This window comes from Equus caballus, chromosome 21 (assembly GCF_041296265.1).
Source record: "Equus caballus isolate H_3958 breed thoroughbred chromosome 21, TB-T2T, whole genome shotgun sequence".
In the NCBI taxonomy this organism is placed as follows: Eukaryota; Metazoa; Chordata; class Mammalia; order Perissodactyla; family Equidae; genus Equus; species Equus caballus.
In genome coordinates, this window is record NC_091704.1 from 41,290,117 (window position 1) to 41,313,788 (window position 23,672).

General features: G+C 41.1%; 1 protein-coding gene and 2 long non-coding RNA genes across 9 annotated transcripts in view; 2 read left to right on the top strand and 1 right to left on the bottom strand.

Annotated features, from left to right (window-relative positions):
- The window catches only part of DAB2 (DAB adaptor protein 2), a 161,959-nt gene extending 148,732 nt beyond the window's left edge, over positions 1-13,227 (top strand). For all 7 annotated transcript variants that reach the window (XM_023625707.2, XM_023625708.2, XM_023625706.2 and 4 more), the window contains 6 exons: positions 1,993-2,646; positions 3,623-3,782; positions 7,725-8,345; positions 8,904-9,013; positions 9,841-9,911; positions 11,483-13,227. In XM_023625707.2, the coding sequence (XP_023481475.2) occupies positions 1,993-2,646; positions 3,623-3,782; positions 7,725-8,345; positions 8,904-9,013; positions 9,841-9,906 (1,611 nt within the window). In that variant the 3' untranslated portion in view covers positions 9,907-9,911; positions 11,483-13,227. The remainder of the gene's footprint in view (positions 1-1,992; positions 2,647-3,622; positions 3,783-7,724; positions 8,346-8,903; positions 9,014-9,840; positions 9,912-11,482) is intronic.
- On the bottom strand, positions 439-21,706 carry LOC138919712 (uncharacterized). Its single transcript, XR_011430130.1, has 3 exons — positions 20,728-21,706; positions 17,189-17,361; positions 439-2,751 (listed from the first exon to the last, which is right to left on the bottom strand). It is a non-coding gene; the product is annotated as an uncharacterized lncRNA (long non-coding RNA).
- Positions 17,598-18,101, top strand: LOC138919713 (uncharacterized). Its single transcript, XR_011430131.1, has 2 exons — positions 17,598-17,682; positions 17,951-18,101. It is a non-coding gene; the product is annotated as an uncharacterized lncRNA (long non-coding RNA).
- Positions 21,707-23,672: the final 1,966 nt, after the last annotated feature.

Below are 23,672 nucleotides of genomic sequence, written 5' to 3' on the forward strand. Positions count from 1 at the left end.
TTTCCTGTTGCCAGTGCTGTGTCTCTCAGGTGCTCAAATGATGGCTGAGTGGATGCAGTGTTGACGTTCCAACAAAGAATTAATGAAGCTCTGACCTAGGGGGTAAATCTTTCAATTGTAGTCTATGAACTCGACTCTTAATTTTGGATTAACAACAAACCCAACCTGAGGCGAGCCTTATACATTTTACTTATAGGGTGACTATTCAGAAGTCTAACATTGTGGCTCCTGTTTGGTGTCCTAAGAACTCCTTCTGAAGTATTTGAAAAGGAGAACACTACCAGCTGTGAATACCCAACTGTTCTAACCCAGAGGTGGCTCATAATAAATAAATAAATATTGAAATCACAAGCTTTTGTAATACATTTTGTCCTCCTTTTTGATTGTTAAAGATCCCTACATTGAGATCTTCCAATCCATTTCTTTGATTTAAAAAAATTTTTTTTTAAATTATAAGCTCTTTCTTCTGACAAATTCTTCTGGTTATAAAGTGAAAACCTAGCTTTTAAAAATTGTGTTTTTATACCTTACTGTAAAGGAAGCCAAGAGATAGAATACTATTTAGGTCTGATTTAGTACCTAAACTTTCCAAGAATTTGTTCTTTTTTCTTACAGCCAAGGAGGCCCATTCAGGCCCCCTTTTTACTTACTAGTTTGCAAATTTCATATTCCCTTGAGGTTGCTTCATCCCAATGATCAACAATATTTAGTAATCTGCTCAAGATAATGCTACACTTCTCCCATTTCAGCTAGGCGTTTCTTATTGTTTATATTCTTGTATGGCTAGCATAGTTAAGTAATTAATGAATCAAAGGTGGTCATAAGGAATGTCTGCCAGAGCTCTATCCCAGGGGGAGTCCTTGTTAGTTATGTCATTGACCTGAATAGAGACATGTCAGATTTATCAAATTTGCTGCTTTTATGCTAAGAAGGATGTCTTATCTAACAACTGAGAATCCAAGTAATTAACATCCCAGAAAAATGATAGAGAAGGAATAGAATTTGTAGAGTTATGCATTTGATTTGTCTTTCAAATTGACTCTTAAATCCACATCTCCACCTTACACATAAAGATTATATTTATACATAAATTAAAGATTAGTTGACTTTATCCACTAAATAGATGATTGTTGTCACAATACAGACAACTCTAAGTTAAGTTATGAAAAGATGTACAAATACGAGAGGTTAATGGGATATTTCGTGTTAGATTATATCAGTGTTTCAAGTATCACTTTCTTAGAAGGACATGGACAAAAGGATATGTCCAGAGGAGAGAGTAGGATGATGAGGATGAGAGATCCAACTTGACTAGCATCATCAACAAGATCCTTAAATATTTAAAGAGGCGTACCTGACAGGCTGTGATGTAAGGGGAAAATGCCTCCCCCCTACCTCAGAGAAAAGACCAGTTATAGGGAAATATATTTGACCTGAAACTTCATTACAACCAGAACTATAAAATATGAAAGTAGTAGTGAATGAATTCACTTATTTAGAGAGGTGATGCTATATAACTCTGGGGGCATAATAGAAAGGACTATACATCAGTCAGGTAGGAAGCTGAGTTAGGTCATTTCTTACTTTTGAGCTCAATATACTTAGGTAATCACTTAGAATGACTTGCAATCAATTCCCGTTAAGACTCTCAAAGGCATAAATCGAAACTGATGATCAGGAACTCAGTCAGTCTGTAAGGGTGAGTGGACATCTGAATACAATAAACAACAGTACGATTTCATTTAATGAAGTGCCAATAAAGTTGAGACTTAAATAAAAGGAAACGGGGTGGGGGAGGGACGGGGAGAACCTTTTCTACAACTGGTAAATGCACTCAGGGAGGTGATGGGAGGAGGTAATGGTCAACCAGTTTGTCAAGACCAAAATCTAATGGCAATTTTGATAATCCTGATCATTTTGTGTTAGCTTTCTCATTTGAAGTCACAACATGGACTAACACTTTCTTTTTTTTTTTCTTTCCAAATGTGATAGGAAAGCAAAGATATCCTGTTAGTGGATCTAAACTCTGAAATCGACAACAATCAGAAATCTTTAAGAGATGATTCATTCTTAACAAATGGCATCACCTCCTGCTCTCTTCCTCGACCAAAGCCTCAGGCATCTTTCTTGCCTGAAAATGCCTTTTCTGCCAATCTCAACTTCTTTCCCACCCCTAATCCTGATCCTTTCCGTGACGATCCTTTTGCACAGCCAGATCAATCGACACCTTCTTCGTTTGATTCTCTCAAATCTCCAGATCAGAAGAAAGAGAATTTGAGTAGCTTGTCTACTCCACTGAGTAATGGGTCCCTGAATGGGGATGTTGATTACTTTGGTCAGCAATTTGACCAAATCTCTAACCGGACTGGCAAACAGGAAGCTCAGGCAGACCCATGGCCCCTTTCAAGTACGCAAACACAACCAGCAGTGAGAACTCAAAATGGGGTTTCTGAAAGAGAACAGAACGGCTTCCATTTCAAATCCTCCCCGAACCCTTTTGTGGGAAGCCCTCCCAAAGGACTGTCTGTACCGAATGGCGTAAAGCAGGACTTGGAAAGCTCTGTCCAGTCCTCACCACCTGACTCCATAGCCATTATCCCACCTCCACAAAGTGCCAAACCAGGAAGAGGCAGAAGGACTGCTAAGGTGAATTGTCTTCTCCACATATCCATTGGCAGAATGCATGTTCGGTACCAAAGGGTGGTGTGATGTAAGCTCTCTTTCCTGCTGCTCTCGTAGTTTCCCGTGTGGCTGTAAAATAGAAGGTGGGATAAGGCACATCGTTCTCCAGGAATACCGTTCTCTAATCACCACCCTTTTTAAGCTTCGCGCTCAGCAGTGTTTGTCACACTGTGCTTTCCTTTTGCATGTCTTGTCACTTATTGTTAACTAAACACAAGTTTTTCCATTTTTAATGCTGCTATGCTTCTGTACCTCTGGTAAGTTTGATCATCATGTTCTGGGAGGGGAGGGCAAGGGTTCTTATGATTCCTTTTGTACCTTCCCCACACTAACACACACCTCCACATGCCCTTCATATTGTGTTAATGTCCAAGGTGGTGGTGTAAAATTCTTGAGTTTGTCGCCTGTATTAAATGCTGACTAAATAATCCATTGTCTTAAAAGAAGCATATATTTACTGTTACCACTTCATTCAAAAACAATTAAACTGTGGTATCTATAAGTATCTTTTTAAAAATATAATTGGAATATGCAGGCTAGCATAATGATTAGACAACTGTATCATCTTTATACAGACTGATTTAAATCCAGTAGAATGATCAAAATTATTTAGGCTACTTATTTATAGTTGTCCTTTCTTTCCCAGCTTCAAGCTTTCAGCTGATAAGGAGACCAGACAAATACAAATGTGTAAAAAAAGCAAAACAGATTTTACTTTGAGTCCTCTGTTGCATCAGTCATCAAGACCCAATATTGTGTCCATTGAGGGATCTGTATCTTTGTGCGTGTGTTTTTTTGGGTTTTTGTAGTCGTTTATCAGTACCAGGAAAAAGTTTTTCTTTCTGTGCTTCCTGAATTTGAGGTACAGAGTAGGAGACAGACTAATGCTGGGTTGCACTGTTTCTGAGTAACTCTTCCGTCTCCCTCTCTGCCCTGTTAGTCTCCAGCAAAAGATTTGCTTGCATCAGACATCTTTGCTCCTCCCGTCTCAGAACCTCCAGGCCAGACATCACCTACCGGACAATCTGCAACCCAGACCAATCCTCTGGATCTCTTCAAAAGAAGTGCTTCTACCCCAGTGGGATCCCTTGCGGGTCTAGGTAGGTCCCTAGAGATCAAGTTAGGTTTGGCTCTGCTACTTTCACTCATAAGATGATAATGCATAGCAGGAGGGCACTTCATATCCATAGAGGTCCCAGCCACATAAGATCTGAGCATCCTGGGAGGTCTTTCACCCACTTCTTACTTCTGTACAAGCCCAGCCTCATTTGATACTCTTGACTTGGAACTTAGATTTGGCTCCTTGAGTTGGCATGTGTGAAGAAATCCATTTTCAATATTGCACTTACCTGAGCCAACTGGTAATGGCTTACTGAAAACAGTTGTAAGGAATTCTGAAGCTCAGACCAGCTTCATTAGAGAAACAGGTTGAGATGAGAGAGGCTTGTCTATCATCTCTATTGGAAAAAGTAGCAATATGCAGGTCTTCCATGTGATTTGCCATTACTAGATTGAAGCTCTGTCATCTGTTAACTGATATCCCTCTTGAAAGGGATATATACCCCAAGAGGGATATAAGTTAAGTCTAAAGCAAGTGTAAGTCATAGAATGAAAAGTCCTGGGTTCTGAGCCCAGCTCTGTTCCTAGGCACATAGTGAGTAGGGGACAGGCATCCTGATCGGTATCTGAGTACTTAAGCCTTAGCAACTCCTTGCCAATATTTTGGCTAGCTGAGTGTCTTAATAGCTTAGAAGATAAGAACTAGAAACCTAAAGTTGGAAAGAGCAGAGAGATAAAGAGAGAAATTTTATCAGATACCCAGGATGTGCTGGTGCTGTCGTTCATAAATCTATCATTAGATCTTGTGGACCACTGAGCCACTCTGTGGCAGGACAGTGGGGATGGCCACTGGCTGAGGGCTGGCCCTGCCACTCTTCACCCACTGCCTCCAGTTCTTTTCTGCCTCCATGGCACAGTCTTCAGAAACCTCGACAATAGTCTTTGCTGTCCTGCTGGGGATTCGCTTTGTTTTTCTGCTTCTTGGCAATTCTACAAGCTCCAAATAGACTCCATCTTGGGAGGAAGTTGGGGGCGCTATTGATGAAGAGGGACTCTCTTCCCAATTGTGTAAAATTTGACCAGGCATCTTGGCTTTCCCTGTCTCGTGCTGAGTCAGTTATCAGGACTCTTTTTTTTTTTTTCTTTGCTGTTATCCTGCAAAGGAAAATATTTTGATTCTGTCCTATTAAATCTGTTTAATCGTTATCTGGAGTACGGTGGCAAGAGTGGGGTTGTTACCCAACTGCTGACTAGCTGAAATCCATGCAGGTGTGAGAAGCCAAATTGTTCCAGGTCTCTGCTTGCACTTATACCATCAAGAGACTCTCCCAAGCACTTCGTGGCTCTGGGGGCTTCCCCTCTCTGCGTGGCCATTTTTCCTGCACTCCCAAGTGGAGCAAGTTGGGGCTTTTCCTTGCAGAAGGGCAGAGAGCTTGCATGCAGTGCCTGCAACTAGATCACATTACAGAGCTTTGTAGTCTAATATCAATGCCCCGAAGAATTTTTTCAGCCAATATTTAACAAGTCAGCCTGAAAATACAGCTGGACCCTATAACTGTTAATTTATTCAGACGAAGTGAAGCTTTTTGGCGAGGTGCCCCCGTTGAGGCCTTGGGGTATACAACTGCGGAATACTGATGATTCTTCCAAGTTTGGACATGGGACTCAAACTGAGCTCTACAGTATAGGCCCTGTCCAGTTGCAGGCATCCTCAGCCAAACCATGGAAGGTTGTAGGTCTGGCTTCCGCTAGACCCAGCTGGAGGACAGTTTCCTCTGGAGAACTGGGGGTGGGGAGATGGTATTGTAGAAAGCTGAGCCTTCAGCTTTGACTAGCTACCCTGTGTTTTAATGTAGCATCAGAAAGTAATAAAATTAACTTTTTATGCCCACACTCTCTTTTTCCTTACCTCTTGCCTCTACTTTCTTCAGTAGGGCCTTAAATATCTTAGAAATACATGCATGGAATCTGGTGGATGGGAATGAAGGCTGGCATAAGTATATGCCTGGAAAGCCTTTAATTCCTGACAAATATAATATTTTTCTCTTTTACCACCATTCCCACTAATACCATCTATGGCTAAAGCCACACATTTTCCTGAGGGAAGGCAAGTCATCCAACGTGAAAGATGACAAAATTCTTCTCAATTTGCACATCCAATTGGTGTAAATTATTAGTCAGTGACTCTGGCTTTGGTTAATAACATTTAAGTAAATTTGTTTTAAAAGGCTAGCAATAACTTTGTTCAAACTAACCCACTTTTAGAAGCCTGTATTACAGAATCTAAGAGAACTTTTCCCTTGATTAGTTGTGAAAGGAATATGCATAATTTTTAGTGTAAATGCAGCCTATTTTCTGTGTCTGTAAAAGAAGTATTTGTATTAACATTACATTAAAATAAAAACAGTCCTGTCCCTTGATGCCAAGGAGACAGAACAGGAGGATAGGGTGCTAGATTCGGAGCCAGTGTGCCTGAGTTTTACTCTCTACAACAACAGACTGTGACTTCCCCACTTTTAATAATTAATATTCTTGTAGCTAGTTCCCTCCCCTCAAATATAAGCATGTTAATTTGATAAGATGACCTTTTCTGAAACCCACCACTCTCCGTGAGCACACAAATGTGTTCATGGCCAGATGGCTAGCATTCGTGTTGATAGAGTTGAGTTAAGCAACATCTATCTCCAATACTAAGAAAATGCAAGATAGACTATCTTGCTACATCAGCCCCTGAAGATCATTTTCAAAATATTTCTCACTCTGGAAACAAAAACATTCCTAACCTAAGTTGGAAGGCCTTTTTGCAGTTTGGTTAGAAAACTTTTATAACTAAAGAATCCTCTGCTCCAAAGCTCAAAGCAAGTAGGTTTTGAGAGCAGAGCATCATTCGTGAATAGGTTTGAGGCTGTATTTAGGTTTTCTGTTAGTGGTGATGGCTTGACTAGGTCATTAATACACTTGGGAAGAGGCAGGAGAGAAGATGCCCTGCATATCAGAACAAGATGTGAGGAATGAGAGGGGCAAACAGTGGAGAGACATGGATTTTAGTGATCTAACTAATTCCTAATCAACATGGCAAGGATGCAGGAGATGGAGCCACTGCCCCCGCAAAGATCAGATGCTCAGACACAGGCAGTTAGTACCTTGGAAGGTTTTTTTTTGCTTGACATTGTTTTCTCTCCTTCCCTTCCTCTTAAATACTCTGTTCCAACTTCTGGCAAGGTTTAGTGAGTGACACACAGCAGGAAGCCCTTTTATTTGAAACAGCTCTCCCAGGATAACCAGCCTTTCCTCAAGTTTTATATATAAAAGTGTAAGTAGTTTTACTATCTTAGCATCGACCAAATTTTATCATCCTTTTATATAGCTGTGTCAACCTTGGCAGCATTTAAAAGCAAAGAAACTTTGAAATGGTTTCTTTGGGATGCAAGCATGTTGAGGGCTAGTGCACAAGCGTCATAGCTGGTTTCCGTAAGACTCCAGACGTGAGCCAGCTGCCAAATGAAAAGATCGAATCAATGATGAAGAGTGCCCAATGGATTATCTTAATTAACTACTTCATAATCAGCATGGTTTGTCTATGTAAATGTATTCCCTCAACAAATAAATTTGTGCTATTGACAGGCTCTGTTCTAGCTGTTTAAAATATATCAGTGTGTGTATGATAAGGGCTCATTTTTTCATTACTAGTTACTTGTCGACTGTATTACCCTTCTAATGAGGAAAGTGAAAAAGATGTGGTAGAAAGAAAGGGCTTCGAAATGCAACCAGTATCAGAATGCTAGCTATACTGTGTTAGCTAATTAATCTTTAGAGTGATTTGATCTCTCGGAGCCTTTACTTCCATGTCAGCTTCAAGACTTAATGAGGTTTGTGTCACATAGATGCTCTACAAATGCTCCCCAAAGCATTGTGCTTTCTGAAACTCAAGATTTCCTCTTCAAGCTTGTCACCTGATAAGTCCTTTCTCCTGCTTCCTTCAGGTGGCGTATCAGTTACACCCTCTCAGGCAGGACCATGGAGCCCAACATCTTTAGTCTTCAGTCAGTCCACTTCAATGGTCCCAGGAGCCGTGATGGGTGGTCAGCTTTCAGGATTCTGTCAACCAGTCATTTTTACCACAAGCCCAGCTGTTGCAAGTTGGAACCAGCCTTCATCCTTTGCAGCCTCAACTCCCCCTCCAGCCCCTGTTGTTTGGGGCCCATCAGCATCTGTAGCACCCAATACTTGGTCATCAACAAGCCCTTTGGGGAATCCTTTTCAGAGCAATATTTTTCCAGCTCCTGCTTCCTCTGGCCAGCTCTCCTCTCTCCTGGACACTCCTCCTCAACCACCTCCCAGAACTGGCCCTCCAAAGGATATCTCCAGTGACGCCTTCACTGCCTTGGACCCACTTGGGGATAAAGAAGTCAAGGAAGTGAAAGAAATGTTTAAGGACTTCCAATTACGGCAGCCACCTGCTGTGCCCGCAAGGAAGGGAGAGCAGACTTCCTCTGGGACTTCAAGTGCCTTCTCCAATTATTTCAACAGCAAGGTTGGCATTCCTCAGGAGAATGCAGACCATGATGACTTTGATGCTAATCAACTGTTGAAAAAGATCAATGGTAAGTTACCCACTTCTCTGTCTACTGTACCAACAAGTATTTCCACTGTCATATGGGCCCACAGAGTCCCTCAGAAGTACCCTCCTCCACCCCACCAATAGCCTTACTTCTGGTTTTTTGGTAATCAGAGGTTATGGAGACAACTTAACCATTTACCCTCTGGAGTTATTTACCTTAGTTAGCTGTTTCTAAGGGCTGGCTCAATGCTGCCCTCTTGTGACAATTCTTGAAAGGGCCGCTAAGAACTGTTGAAATTCCATGGGTCATGGCCCTGGAGGGCTGTGTAGTAAGGCCTCAGCCATAATCTCATGGCCATGAGTGAGGGAAGTCTGATTCTCTCCTAGTTCAGGTAAATATGCATGGCTTCCTCTTCTGAGAGGGGATGAATTTGCCTATAATAATCATAAGGAGTCCCAGTATTTGGCGGTGATTTTTGTTCCATTGACGTAAATTTCAAAAGCATGGAAAATAATTTCTAAGATAAGCCTGACTTGGGGATGTGTGCCCATATTTGGGGAAAGCTTGTCTACTGACTATGCGGGGTTTTTCACGTTCTAGAACCACCAAAGCCAGCTCCCAGACAAAGTGCCCTGCCAGTTACCAAATCTGCTGACAATGGGTTTGAGAACCCTTTCTCTAAAGATTCTTTCAGTTCATCACAAGCCTCTGTAAGTATCCACTATTAGAAGCTATTGCTCCAAAGTACGTGGCGCCTCCTGAATTAACCTTGTTTGCATAATAACTTGTTGACAATAAAGAACATCTGAATAAGGTCTATCATTAAGAACCATCACAGTGTAAACATCAACTCAAACTGGGGAAAGATTATTTTCGCAGGGACTACTATCCTGACCTTGAGAAATGAATATCATATAGAAAAAGTCCTTTGTATCTCTCATAGCCTGGCTCGTGAGAGTGTCTTGGGAGAAAATTGAGCCGAAATACTATCTTAAAAAAATCTTTCAGGGGGCTGGCCCCGTGGCCAAGTGGTTAAGTTCGCGCACTCCGCTGCAGGCGGCCCAGTGTTTCGTTGGTTCGAATCCTGGGCGTGGACATGGCACTGCTCATCAGACCACACTGAGGCAGCGTCCCACATGCCCCAACTAGAAGAACCCACAACGAAGAATACACAACTATGTACCGGGGGGCGTTGGGGAGAAAAAGGAAAAAACAAAATCTTTAAAAAAAAAAAAGAAAAAAAATCTTTCAAAGATTTAAGTTCCTGATTTCCCACCCATGATTCTTTAGCTCATAAAAATGATACTTCTCATTTTGGGGAGGCAAACATAATTCACCTGAACCTTGGTTTTCATGGAAATAATAAATATACATCATCAATTACAAGCAGGCAAACACAAGTCATTGAAGACCCAACAATATCTGATTCATCTGTGATTTTCTAAGTGATTTTTAAAGGAATTTGAGAAGTCTTAATTATAGGTTTTTTCTTATAACTATGATTATATTTATTGACTGGATGGTTTTCTCTCCATAGATGGCTTCTCCTCAACCCACATCACCTGACGTTTATAAGGATCCTTTCGGAAATCCTTTTGCCTAACATCTGTGAGTAGAAGATCCTCTTAAGCTTAGGTTTGGTGAAAAAGGGTAGCACAGGGGGTGAGGGTGAGATTTTAATTTTAGAATTGGGAAGAGATTAAAGCTCTGTAATCCAGAAATAATAGACATGGAAATCTGTACTTAACTAATTCAATAATGGCTCGGCTGGGCATTTAAGAAAAGAATTCTTATCCATATCAAAAGACAGTCATATATCCATAGGGATATGGATTTCTATCATATCTTGTGCTTGTGATATTTCAGTTCAGTATGGAAGTGGACTTCTAACACATTATAGTTCTCTAGATGTTTTACCTTTATATTGAAGTGATTGCAAAACATCTTAGTAATTACTTGGTTTTGTACAAAACCTTCAAAATCTGAAGACCTTCTGAAGCCACCAAACAGGTCAGCTAACACAACTCTTTGGCCTCCCCAAACAGTATTTATTTCCTTGAGAGGAGGCTCAAAGTTAGTCTGAAATAGTCTGATGGTATTAATTCCAAAAGATGACAGCCGCCAATGTCTCCTGCTAAAGCAGTAGGTATAAGTTCAGATGAGTCTGTAGGTTGATTCTTCCCTCTAGTGGATTTTACCCTGGGTGAGTTATTAGGCATACTCACCTTAGACTGAGACCCTAGAAAGGCTCAGTGTGACCCTTTCTCAACAGTGAGTGGAAGCAACTTTGATTTTGAAAGACCGAAGTGAGTAGAGGAAAGGAACCTTGTCTGAAGTTTAGAGGAGGGAGAATGTAGCTGGTAGGAGAGAACAACAGAAAGAACGAAAAGAACCCAAACCCATTTTTCTCAGTCTTACCCCACCCAAGTAATGCTGCTAAACCATGTCTTGCCCCATCTGGAATTTCACTATTTTAAATAGATAACAATCTTAAATCTGACATCCGACGATAAGGTTGAGTTTATTTGCAATTTGGACCCTTCCCCTCATCCCACTTCTACAATTACAGTGTTTCTTCAAGTGCTTTTCCATAAAATCTGCTTCAGAGAACTGGGTGACTTTATTGAAAAGGCAAATTCCTGGTCCCCATCCCAGCTCTAAGGAATCCCCCTCCAGTGCTGAGGAAAAGCTTCATTTTAACAAGCAGCCAGATGATTTCTAATGTTAATAAAGCAGTGTAATCTATTGAAGGGCTAGAAGTCTTAACAGAGCCTCATTCTCACCTTCCTCTCCAGGGGCGCCATCTGCGAAGGAATAGAAAGAAATAAACTACACTAGGAGTTTAGGAGGATTGTTTGCACTGAATTGAAGTGACTGGAATTCTCCTTGGAGGCCCTTTCTTCTTTAGGTCATGAAGGGAGAATAATGTTGGTCAACCTGCTAAACATATAGATTGGGGCAGGGCAAGAGAGCTGTCATGGGAGAAAATAGCTGACATCATCGAGCGCTTGTGTCAATCACTTTAGTACAGGTTCTACGTTTATTATTTTATTCAATCCTCTCATATCAGCCCTAGGAGATCCTATTTCTGACACTTTAAATAATGACTTCATATTTAATACCTTGACATTCAATCCAAAAATTCTAACCGCAGGTTTTTTCTTCTCCTCCTCCTCTAGGAACTTGGCATGCTGACTTTCCAGAGGAACAAAAAGGTTGGCCGTAGTAGTCAAGGACAAAACTAATAGCCAGACAAGTCTTGCCCGCTGCCCCTGTTCTAGCTTTGACGTATTATCTGTTGCCTTATTTCTTGCTGCCTCTTCCACTTGTAAAATGCCTTTTACTTTCTGTTTAAAGCTAAACTGAATCTATGGTTTTAAATAAATTAAGAACCTAAACTCTCTAGCTTAAATGTAAATGAAGTAGTATTCCTACTTGAATCCTTGCCTTTTGTGTCCCTAGAACCTTCTAGAACACTCCCCAATGTACCCTCTGGTTGGGAGATGCAGCCACAACAACCCTTTAGATCATACCATTCTGAATAAATTTGAAAATCCTTACTGTTCAAAATCGTTTGGGGGTTCTGTTTTAGAGCATAAAACCTGAAGATTGTAGTAGAACAGGGCAGAATCTTAACTCCTGCTTCAGACCATCACTTATAGAAAATTTTTAAAGTAAAATTGAAGCAAGTCTAACTTCTTCTTAGACATTTTGGAATCTGACACACCTAAGAACCTTTTTAAAGATAAAACTTCTCACCTTCTGAAGATTATTTTTCTCTCAAGGACAAGATTATCCTTTTCCAATCTCTTGCTAGCTATCAAATTGAGGAAAAGCATTATTTGTCTCTCCTCTCCTTTTCCCTCTGATTCTCTTTTCAGTCAGTTTTGCTCCCAGGTTGACCTCTTTTTTATAAGCAACAGAGTTTTATGGAGCAAAAAATTCTAATGATTCACACATCTGAAACCTCTCTGCCTTCTCAGTAATGGCTAATCCCAGTAACAAGAATTGCAAATGGGCACAACCTTTATCCTTTCTGTGGAATAGGGGGCCATCCTTTTGAGCTGAAGTTCCAGCAGAGCAGTACATGTTGAAGAAAAACTGAACTCAACTCAGCAGTGAAGGACTGTATTCTGAAGAGCAACACATCACAAAGTTAAACGTGATTGTGCCAAACATATTAGGTGCTTATTTGGGGTCATACTAGACCTTTATCAAGTAACTGGAAAACTTTCTTGAAGCCACAGTCTCATAGTTAGTAGGAGGATAAATGGAAAAAAAGAGAAAAAAAAGCTGTAGAACAAGTATTTGGTGTTATCAAAAACCTAATGTCTGCAATATTTTTCTCCTCATAACCTTGGAAACTTTCCCAGTTCATTTTCAGTCCTATTGTTAGCACAGTTCTGAAGGGTTTGTTCTTGCCAAAATGAGGTTTGTTCTATGTTGGGGTTTTTAATGTTGTCTCTTGACCCCTAATGCTCAGGTTTGTGTGGATATTAATCAACCACATACAATGTTACCTTTACATGGAAGAAGAGGATGACTGCTCAGGATCTGAACAAGATGGCGGCCTCATGAACCTCTATTGATTAGCCCCAAGAAGTCCTAGCTGAAGTCCTAGCTAAAGTCCTGTGGTTTTGTGTTCAATGGTAATAGCTGATCATGGATGGTGTAATTTTCCATCTGACTTCCTACTCAGTCGTCATAAACACAGACTTGAAATAGTATTTTATGTGTTCAAATACCTAAATGTGCTAAACTGGAGGTAATTATTTCTAGGTAGTTGAATTTTTGAAAGTAGAAAAAATTTTGAAAGTAATGATCAGCCACACAACTGTTTTGTACATACTTTTTTTCTTGTGCACTTTTCTGTATGCAGATAAGGCTATAAATTTACTCATTTCAATAAACTGAAATGGCAAAATCTCATGTGTTTACCATCAGTTTATTCTAATATTTGACCCCTGCTTTGGGTTGATGTGTTAGGGTCAAGGTATAAAATATACCAGTCTAAAGTGAGCGAATGTTAGTTATAGTACATTCTGGATTGTCACAAAGATGAAGAGAAAGTGGAAGTCCATGAAATAGGATCATGAGTAAATTATTATCTGATATCTTACAATGTCTTATTCTCCTTTCTCAGATCTACACACACTCCCTTCCTGAGAGTTTAATGCGAGTCCAATGGTTAAGATGTGTACAAGAAAAACTTCAAGTGATGTCTAGTATAAAAAGCATTTATTAGTGAATTCTTGGTTCACGTCTTTTACCCTTTGCCTCCCGTTATTCTTTGTTTAGCCATGTTTAACCTCACCAAGACACAACAGTGTGGACCGCTCCAGGCTGGTGTAAGCCACTCAGGAGAGCTTCTGGGTGAGATGGGCAGCCAATGATCAGACATCTAGCACTAGGACAATCTTAACCACTCTTCCCTAGTATAAAAGTTCAAGACTCTCATTCTTTTCAAGACCTGGTTCTACAGGGAAGATAACGCCAAGGCAGGCCTTACTTGAGTATAGAAGTCTTGGTGTTAAACTTGACTTCTCTAAGGAGTAACACAAACTTGGGAGGGTGGATGTCATTGACTGGTGTTTGTTGTTATGGGATGTTCAGTTTTACTGCTTTACCTTTCTCCTTAACTGAAACACGTGGTCTCGTTCTGACAATAAGTAGAACGTAGAGAAACAGACTCCACACCAAAGCAGCTTCCGGTAAGCCATAGATGAGATGGTGAAGGCTGCTGATAAGAACATGTTGCACAAATTATCTGGCTTATCCAGATGCTCTACAGTGTGTCTAAACCATTGAGACCATGTGCTATTTCTGTGTGGCTTAATCTGCAAGATCTTGCTGGAGGTTAACCCTTGCTCATGTGTACAAGGGGAGGACTTTCACGTCAGTGCAGTAGGATCTACTGTTGACCAAGCAGAGGGAGGTGCTTACTGAAGTGTCCTAGCAAAGTGGGAACAGACCGCTTCTTTATTATTGTCTCTTTAGTAGCAGTGATATTCACACCTGTATGCCACAAGTTCAGCTTTTATGGCAATCCTATTATTCCTGCAAGAGGGTTTCTTTTAGACACCAGATAGATCTAACCTAAAAGCTGAACTTTAACAGCCAGCATGCTCCCAAACTTCTCACATAAAGACAATACAAAGGGAGAAGGTATTGCTTTTCTCAAGATGATCTTGCATTTGTGAAGTGCTTTACCATTTACACAACATAACTCATTCTATTGATACAGTAATCCTGTGAGGTGGGATCTGTTACTGCTCCATCTCAACCAAGAATGGCATCCGTGCTTTAAAATGGCTGCAGTCTGCTTCAACTCTTAAATGAGTGGTTTCCATGGTATTTTGTTGTAAAATTGGTGCGTAGGAGTAGGGAGATCTTTTCAGTCAGTGATTTCAAACTCCTTCATGAAAAGGCCAACCATAGTGTCTAGAGAAAGCCACACCAAGTATGATTCTGTGTCTTTCCTGTGCTGAAAGCAGGGAGGGGAAAGAACAGAGGATGTCGCTAACTCAGGAGTTTGGTTGACCCTGCAATAAACTGATGAGTGAGGACTCTGACCTGTATTCCCAGAACAGCTTCATTACAAAGTCTTCTCGTGAAAGATAGGAGCTACCCCCAAATCCCTGGTAAATATTTAAGCTATTACTGCTGGAGAAGGTTGCTAGAAAATAAAACACCTGATTCTTGCTGGGAAATATTGTTTTAACTCTCCTCTATTAAAAATAACTAAGACTCATGTTCCACAAGCCAAATGTGGACACACACAGGGCTGTGAGACGGCAACAGTCCTGTTAACATGTCCTAATTACAGCAATACTGATGGACAAGGGCCAGCCATGTGTCATCTCACCTAATGAGGGACTGAGCCCCTCATTTGCCCTTGCTCCTCTGGAATTACTTACTTAATTACTAAGCCTCCACTGGGTGCTGAAATCATGTGAGCGCCAGTCTCCAGGGAGACGACAGTGTGGGCTACTCAGTGGCCAAGAAACTGGGCTTCTACAGGGACCACAGAGAAGGTGGTCATAAAAAAAGGGAAAAACACCTGACTCTGAAAGTCTTCATGACTGAGTTCTCTTGATGTTCGTCATGGTGTTTTCTGTCAATTCTCTTTTCCTTTGGTTGACTTCATTTACTATCATTTTACCTTCATTGTAAGAAAGGGAAATTATTGCCATTCTAAAAGTGACATGGTGACCAGACTGGGCTGAGGCTGAGTTGCAGATGTTTCTGAGGTGTGTCTGAGGCTGCCTCCACCTAGTACATACTTACGCTGACTGATCATCATAGAAACTTTTGTTTGGGGGCTGCTAAGAGGAGTGTTGAAACCCAGGAGCTAATGGAGAGGAAAGAGGAGGAAAACAAGGGTTATGTGACATTTGCTTCGCTGCCTCCCTCATGGGTCTGAGAGACTGGTTTAGAGGCTTGATGGTGGAGATGATAGGGCTAGAAGCAGGAGGCGTTGTCTTCCTTAGATGAAAGACCCTGGGCACAGGAAGGCAGTTCATAGCCCACATGTCCATTAGTAATGAACTGACTGTAGTAATGGAAAGGCTCACAGAGGCTAAAACCAGTAGGGGCTTATTTTTCTCACATAAAAATTGTAGATTGGTGGCTGCTGGTGTTGGCTCAGCAGCTCAACAAGGCCCTCAAGGACACAGACTCAGCTTTTCACTCCAACCTTTTAGCCTCTTGGCTTTCTATTCTCGCGTTTATTGGCTAATGGTCACAAGATGGCTGCGTAGCTCCAAATATGTTAGTGTTCAAGGAGAGCAGAAAGGGAAAGGCAGCACAATCAATATCTGCTCCTTGTACCAGCATTTCAGCTTTCCCCAAAGCTTCCTAGTAGATTTCAGCTATGTCTCATCGGACAGAATTTGGGCTCATGGCTACTTCTGGGTGCAAAGGAGGCTGGGAAATCCAGCTTTTAGCTTTACCAACTTCTATAGTGAAGGTAACTAAGGAAGAGGCATGGCTGGTTAGGTGATTTCTGGGGCCTACAGCTAAATAAAAATGGAGGATCCGTTGTTCAAAAAAGGAGGAAAAATAGCCATTAGAAACATTAAAGTATAAACTGATTTCTTTTCTTCTGCAACCGCTTTCCCTTATCATGACATTTTATTTGCTATTTAATGTTATTTTAAGTAAAGAAAAATTGACATTTTATAGTATTAGCCTGAAATTTCCCACTAATTTTTTTTTTTAAAGATTGGCACCTGAGCTAACATCTGTTGCCAATCTTTTTTTTCTTCTTCTTCCCAAAGACCCCCAGTACAGAGTTGAATATTCTAGTTGTAGGTTCTTCTGGCTCTGCTATGTGGGATGCCACCTCAGCATGCCTTGATGAGCAGTGCTAGGTCTGCACCCGGGATCCGAACCAGTGAAACCCTGGGCTGCCGAAGCAGAGTGCATGAACTTAACCGCTTGGCCACAGGGCTGGTCCCCTTTACCACTCATCTTTACCTCATAAGTGGAATCACTGAAATAACACAATTTGTATTTTATACATGCATATATATTTGAATATGTATTTCATTCTTGCCAGAACAGTGGAAACACTGCACAAAACTAACTCAACTATTTTAATTCACTTCTCAACACACATACATTCCACGTTTAGTTCACTGATGAGTAAAGAAAGATGGGGAAAAAAAGAGACTATGCTTTGCCTGTCTCTTTCTTTCCTTCCATGTCATTATTTTCAGCATAATAAGGTGGCTAATGCAGGTAAGTAACACTAGTAATAAAGATATGATAGTGTTTCTTGGTCATTTGTCTTTCTTTTTGTGTCAAAAGCAAGTTCTGGTTCAAATGGGCGATGTGACCTCTCAGGGCTGTCATTTACTCAGTCATAGACATAATACACTTACCTTTTACTCACTTTTGCTTTGAGTCACTGAACTCCTACACGTCATGGAGCCACCTGAATTTCATGCTCACAGGACAATATAAACATTATGTGCAGATGGGGTGGCATGGAAGTGAGGGCACAATGCGTATTTCCTCTGCTCACGTGCGTGCTCCATCTTCCCATCAGACTTTGCTTTCAAAACAAAAGTCCAAAGATAAAATTAAGAATTTCAAGATGGTAACAACAGAGCATTAAACTATGCGTGGGGCTTTTCTGAAGCCTAAGCCCTGGGCTACTGCATGCGTCGCCTGCCCTTGAAGCCAGCCCTGGCACGAGGTCCTTGGAAATGGCTGATGGATTAGCCAATGTGTTTCCCACATGCCCGAGTGATAATTTAACCCAAAGTTGGCCCTCCTCCAAATGCAGATCACAGCAGTCTTTGACTCCACGGCACCCGCAGGGCAGAAGAGAAGCCCGTACATGGGAAGCATAGCCAGCAAAGCTGATGGTGAGGTACGTTGACTAGAAGGTGGAAGCTAAAGAATGCAGAGGACAGGTTTCTCTGTGTTAGCACCACGAAGATTACCAGAAACAATAAAAGTTGGAAGGGGGCAGGGAACTAAAAGGCACTGCCTATGAGGCTTTAGTGTTGACATAACCTAATTAGAACTCAACCGGATGTGCCATTTCAGTTGGAAGGATACTAGGGGGAGGACTGTAAAACTCCTGAGCTCTTCCTAGCTAATGTGCCTTGCAATTCTCCATTTTACTTCTTTGTAAGCTCAACGCTACCGGCTTTGAAAAACAACACTGGATTCAGGGATGCTCCACAGAAGTCATTGAATAGAGACAGCAAACACCTATCAAGCTTTTCCCCCCGACAGACACTATTCTGAGTGTGTTACAATAAACAATTTAATTTTCGTATCAAATCCATGAGGTGCTCCTACCACTGCCATTTTCTAGAAGAAGACACAGAGGCACAAAAGACTAAAGGAACTGCCCAAAGTCACATAGCTGGTAAGTGGCTGAAGTGAAGTCCCAACCTGGGCTCCAGTGTCCTTGCACTTAACCTTAAATTAACCACTTAACCACCCTATTACCTCCAAAAACTGGCTCCATTGCCTTTATGCTGGCGTAGTTTACATTCACCAAGATTTTATTCTATTCATGGTGCTTCTCTCCTCTTATTCTTCCTATAAATAATATGCTTATCACAAAAAGGGATGAAAAAAATGTTTTGATTGTTGACAAGTTGATCCCGCTTTGGCTTTTCCAGAGCTCATCTTCAGGATGAATTAAGCATTACTTCGAAGTTTGAATTTTCTAGTTGTTACAAATGCAACACATCAATGTAACCTCACACTCAGTCCATTCTAGTTCAGTTATTTCCCATCAGCATGTGTAAGTATATTTAATGCAAGCCTAGACCGCTCACAATGAAGGATGGGCTGTGAGTAATGTTTTCCCAATTTTTTCTACATTATAAATAGCAAATCATCCTGCATCTGCTCAAAGGCAGGCTAGGTGCACGTTCCAGAGTCAAGGAGGAAGGGTGTTCACACGTGTGCATTTTATAACAGTAATACCATTGTATAGTTTCATCAAAATCTAACATCCAATGGTATCATGCTCTTAAAGAACTGCTTCAAAACTATGTATTGATAACACACCGTGCCTTTTAATTTTCTCCTCCTCAGTTCTTCGGGTTTAAAAAGCCTATCAATGGTGATGACTTTCCTCATCCTTTAATTTGACAAACACAAACCCTCGAACTATGGAAACTGGAAACTGACCAGGTGAACACAGAGCAGAGAGACGCCTGGCAGCCCATCAACAATAAGCACAAAACCCCAAGACAGGGAAAAGCACAAATCAGTACAAAGAAAAAAAGATGAAGGAGATGATGCTGGACCAGCTACAGGACTAAGTTCCTGACTTAAATCATCTATAATTACCGACCGGCCCTGTCCCTAGAGAAGAAGGATTAGTAGAACATGTCTGGAGGAGACAAATGCACTTCTTAAACAGGGTCAAAAATGTGCTTACACGACAGTTGGGCGCAGAGAAAAAATATATCCACATTCTGTTTTTTTCTTTCTTTCTTTAACCAATCTGATCTTCCTCATGAGTCTCCACTCCTCTGGCTGTGGGTGCCAACATTTAGTCAGGTCCTGTAACCTCCAGCCAGTCATTATCACTCCCTCAATAGGTAACTCTATCTGTTTTGGATATGTGCCCAGTGTTTCAAACGTCTTCCCTTCTTCCTGCTCTCCTCCATAATAATGTTTAGTTTTGTGAGGGGAGAGGGTATAGAGGGGAGCGTTGAGAAGGGGCTTAGATCCTCAGACAGGGTCTTATACTGTCCTCTGGTTCTTCCAGCCTCTATGGCATATACCTCATCTACCTGGTCAATACTTTGTTGGTATCTGTAGCTAAAGCTTTTGGCCAAAGAATGTAGTGTCTGCTCGTCTCCACACAGTTGGGGATCCTACAGAGACTGGTGGTTCTCTCTGCTGCCTGGGCCCTCACCTTGCCTCACTAACACTGGACTCCTGGGAGGTCTGACCATAAGTGCCTTTCCATCCCTGCCCTCAGCTCTAGGGCCATGTTGTCCTTGATGTAGCAAACCCCCCAGCAAGCCTGCTAGCAAACCCTCTACCCCTTATCAGGGCAGAGAAGAACTTCGTGGTATTCTCTATGGCACATGACAGCCAAATAACCTAGCAAGGTGAATTCAGTCCCTCCTTCTCTGCCCAACTACATGGGACAACCACTTTTATTCTGATTTGGCTTCCCCCACACTGGAAAAGTCTGGAAGTTGTTCTCCCAGATTTTCAGATGACAAGGACAGAAACATCTGTCTTTGACCTCAACCTACTTAACATGCTGGCCCCATTCTGAAATTTGGCCTGAAAGAGTTACTCAGAATTCATATCTCCAGGCTTGCCTCTCCCACCTCTAGTCTCCCTCTCACAATTTCTTTGAGCCAAAGAGGCAGTCTTTTTATGTTATCTACATCATAACCTATGTTGTCCCCACTGCTTTGAGATTGACAGGTGGTAATTGCTTCTTTATTCCACCACGTCCTTTCCTAGGCAATAAGGCTCAGGGTCCAGCCATAAAGTTGCAGAAGATCTAGAAAACATAATTTTAAAAGAGAACATTTAAGATTTGCAAAGCATCATCTCCTACTATATCTAGTTGGGTTTACACATTAACTGATAAATCTATATATAGATTCATTCTCAAATACTACTTTCTTTTTGTCAAAGTCCCAAGTTTCAGAAGCCAACTATACCTAAACTGAATGGAATCAACTGATCATCCAGTAACTATGAAAGAACTCTGAAGTAACCATCATGAGCCTGCTTAACACTTTGTGTCCTGTCAACATATTAATACAATCAAAAGCAAAGATGACCCTCAGATACAGAAATCAGAAGGACCAGGCAGGTGGTGACTCATTAATGAAAATAAGGAAAAAAGAAGAGCTTCCTTGACAGAGACAGGGTAAGAATTATGTGTTTGATTTTAGATATCATAAGTTCAACTTACCACGGACAAATCAAAGTCCACCTGGAGATTTCTTCTAGAAGTACTTCAAGTTGTTAGGCTGGAAAGTAACACTCAATCTTTGCACTTTTTGAAAAGAATCGCTTCTCAATATCTATACTTTCAAAACAAGAATCCAGAATATTCTGGTAAAGGAACTTCAACAGACTACCCTTTGAGACTTCCGGTTCTGAATGTTCGGCTTAATCTTAAGAGTGGTAAGAAAAGAAAGTATAGACTGAGAAGAGAAGATGGCAGAGGACAGACCCCATGAGGAATACCAGCATTTGTATGATGGGCAACGGAGAGGGGCTAGCAAAAGAGAAGCAGAAGACAGGAAACGCTGTATCACAAAAGTTAAGGGAACAGAGAGTTTTAAAGCATAGGGATGGCCAATAAGGTCAAATGAGTCTATGAGACAAAGATCACGGCCAAAAAGCTCCATCAAACTTAGCAATAAGGAGGTCTTCAGTGGAGTAATAAAGGCAAAATACGGACTGCAATAGGTTGAACATAACCATGCAGGAAAGGAAGAAAGTTGATACAGACTGCAAAAGTTTGGCTAACAAGGGTAGTAGTAATTTAAAAAAAATAAGGAATAGGGTAGAATTTTTAAAGGTAAAAGATACTTGAGCATATTCACAAGCTGATGAGAAGGAACAAATCAAAATGGAGAAACTGAGGATGTAAGAGAGGGAACTAATACAACAGAATCCTGGAAAGTCAAGGTGTGAGTAGAGAGTACCAGATTTACCTAAATAAAAGCAGGATCCCTCTTCCTCTGAGAATTGACTGAGATGCAGAGAAGCTGAGTTTCTTGGTGGAGTAAGAGATGAAGGAGCCATTAAGAGAAAGGGGGGGCAGAATTTGACCAAAGACTGAAGAAAAGACAAATAAACAGAGATGAGCGTCCGGCTGGATTTAGGCAAAGCAGTGGAAAACTGAATTGGTAGGACTGATCCCAACATGAGACTTTGTACATGTTGGTACAAAGGGTGGAAGAGGTGGGAGGGAGCTGAGCTTGGGAGAGGAGTTCATTAATGGGCAGGAGTCCAGACAGAGTATAAAAGGAAGAGAGGCCAGCAGGAGGGTATTAATCTGGAGGAAAATGGAGAGATCAAGGAGCTGGATGTCTCAATAAAGCCAAAGAAAGGAGATATTGACAGTATGAGAGTGAGGTAGCTGGAAGAATTGGAAGTTGTAGTCAGAGAGTAGGATATTGACATTTTCAAAGGTAAAGCCATATGGGTGTTGGTATGAAGCTGGGTAGGGTAGTGGGTTGAATGGAATTCAGATAAATGTTGATAGAAGTGATGAAATCATGAATGAGTGAGGCAGGGTAGTGTCTATGGGAATACTGAAATAACTAAAGTAAGGGCTGGAGTTTGAGTGGGGAGGGAGATAATAAGGCAGTTTCAAAAGTCTTCCGTGAATGTAGACAGTCAAGAGTGTGGTTAAAAAGAATGGTAGGAGGTGGTATACACAGATTTTGGGAACTGCAAAAGAGAAAGGGATTGTATTGAATCTTCCCTTCAATGAAGTGCTGTAATGTGATCAAGTGGGCCCTAAATAGTTCCATGTGATTGTAAACAGATCTGAGCCACAGGAATCCTTATTACTTTAAAGGGATAGCCAGACTTACGTCACCCCCACAAACTGCCCCAGAACCACTCGACAGAGAAATTTTTCTCTTTCATTATAAAAGAGCTCATCTGAAAATACTGTAATGAAAATGGCACAGAACCAGCCGTGAAGAGAGCTGAAATCTGATGCCCCCCCTGCCTCTGACCCTGTGACCTTGGGAGCATCACTTCTCCTTCCTGGACATCATTTTCCCCATTTGTATTCATTTATTTATCTATTAATACATGTAATTTACATTATCTATGGAAGCCTAATATGTGGTAGGCACAATCCTAGATGTTAGGACGTAGCAGAAAGCAAGACACCTAAAACCAAGGGGCGTGCAACTGACAGTCATCTCCCAGTTCTCCTTACTCAGTGATTCCAATTATCTCCAGCAAGGGCATGTGTAGCAAGCGGAAGCCCTGCGATTTCATTGTAGTGTCTAAGACCCAAGGACCTTTTGAGATTCATTTAGAAGCAGATATGGAATGAGATTGTGGTTTCCAACTTGAGATCCTTGGACGCTAAGGGAGTCCATGAAATTACTACTAATAAATTTTTTTTAAACTGTTTCTATCACTTTAAGAAAGCCAAATGGAAATTACACTCAACACATTTATGTCACCTCAGTAAAAACTGTGTTTCTGCCCAATGGTCACACATTCTAATGTACACATGTGGATGTCTCTGCTTTAAAAACGGAAAAATGTATTATCATTGTGCAATAAATATAATTTAGCTCCCAGCACATTGAAACCAAGGGGGAAAAAATTTTTTTTCTAAAGCCCCTGAGTGGTGAAAACTTTGATTGCCCGCAGCAGAGTGCAAAACCCTGGAATTACAGTTTGAAGACATGGTTTGTTCAAATCCCACCTCTGCCACTTGTTTACATGTAGCCTTGGCTATATTTCTCTGAGCCTCATCTGTAAGACTAGACTAGAAGTTTATATTTTATGGAGTTGAGAGGATTTAGTGAGGAATCTTATAGCTTCATGTTGCTTAACATGACATAATTAAAATAATAACAACACGAGAACTGATAGTGCAGGAGGAAGAGCCTAAGATGAGGAGACAGACTCACCAGGTCCATATTCCAGTTACTCACCACTGGAGGTGGGTGATGCCGCACAAACGATGTAATCTCAGTGCATCTCAGTTTTCTCAACTATAAATGGATTATTTTGAGGAGTAAATGAGATTTTATACATATGAATACCTTACTATGACACCTTATATATATAGCTTGGCACATTATAAAAGTTCAACAAATGTTTATCCATTCTGTTCTTCGGAAGCCCTTAAGTGTTATACAAATAAAAATA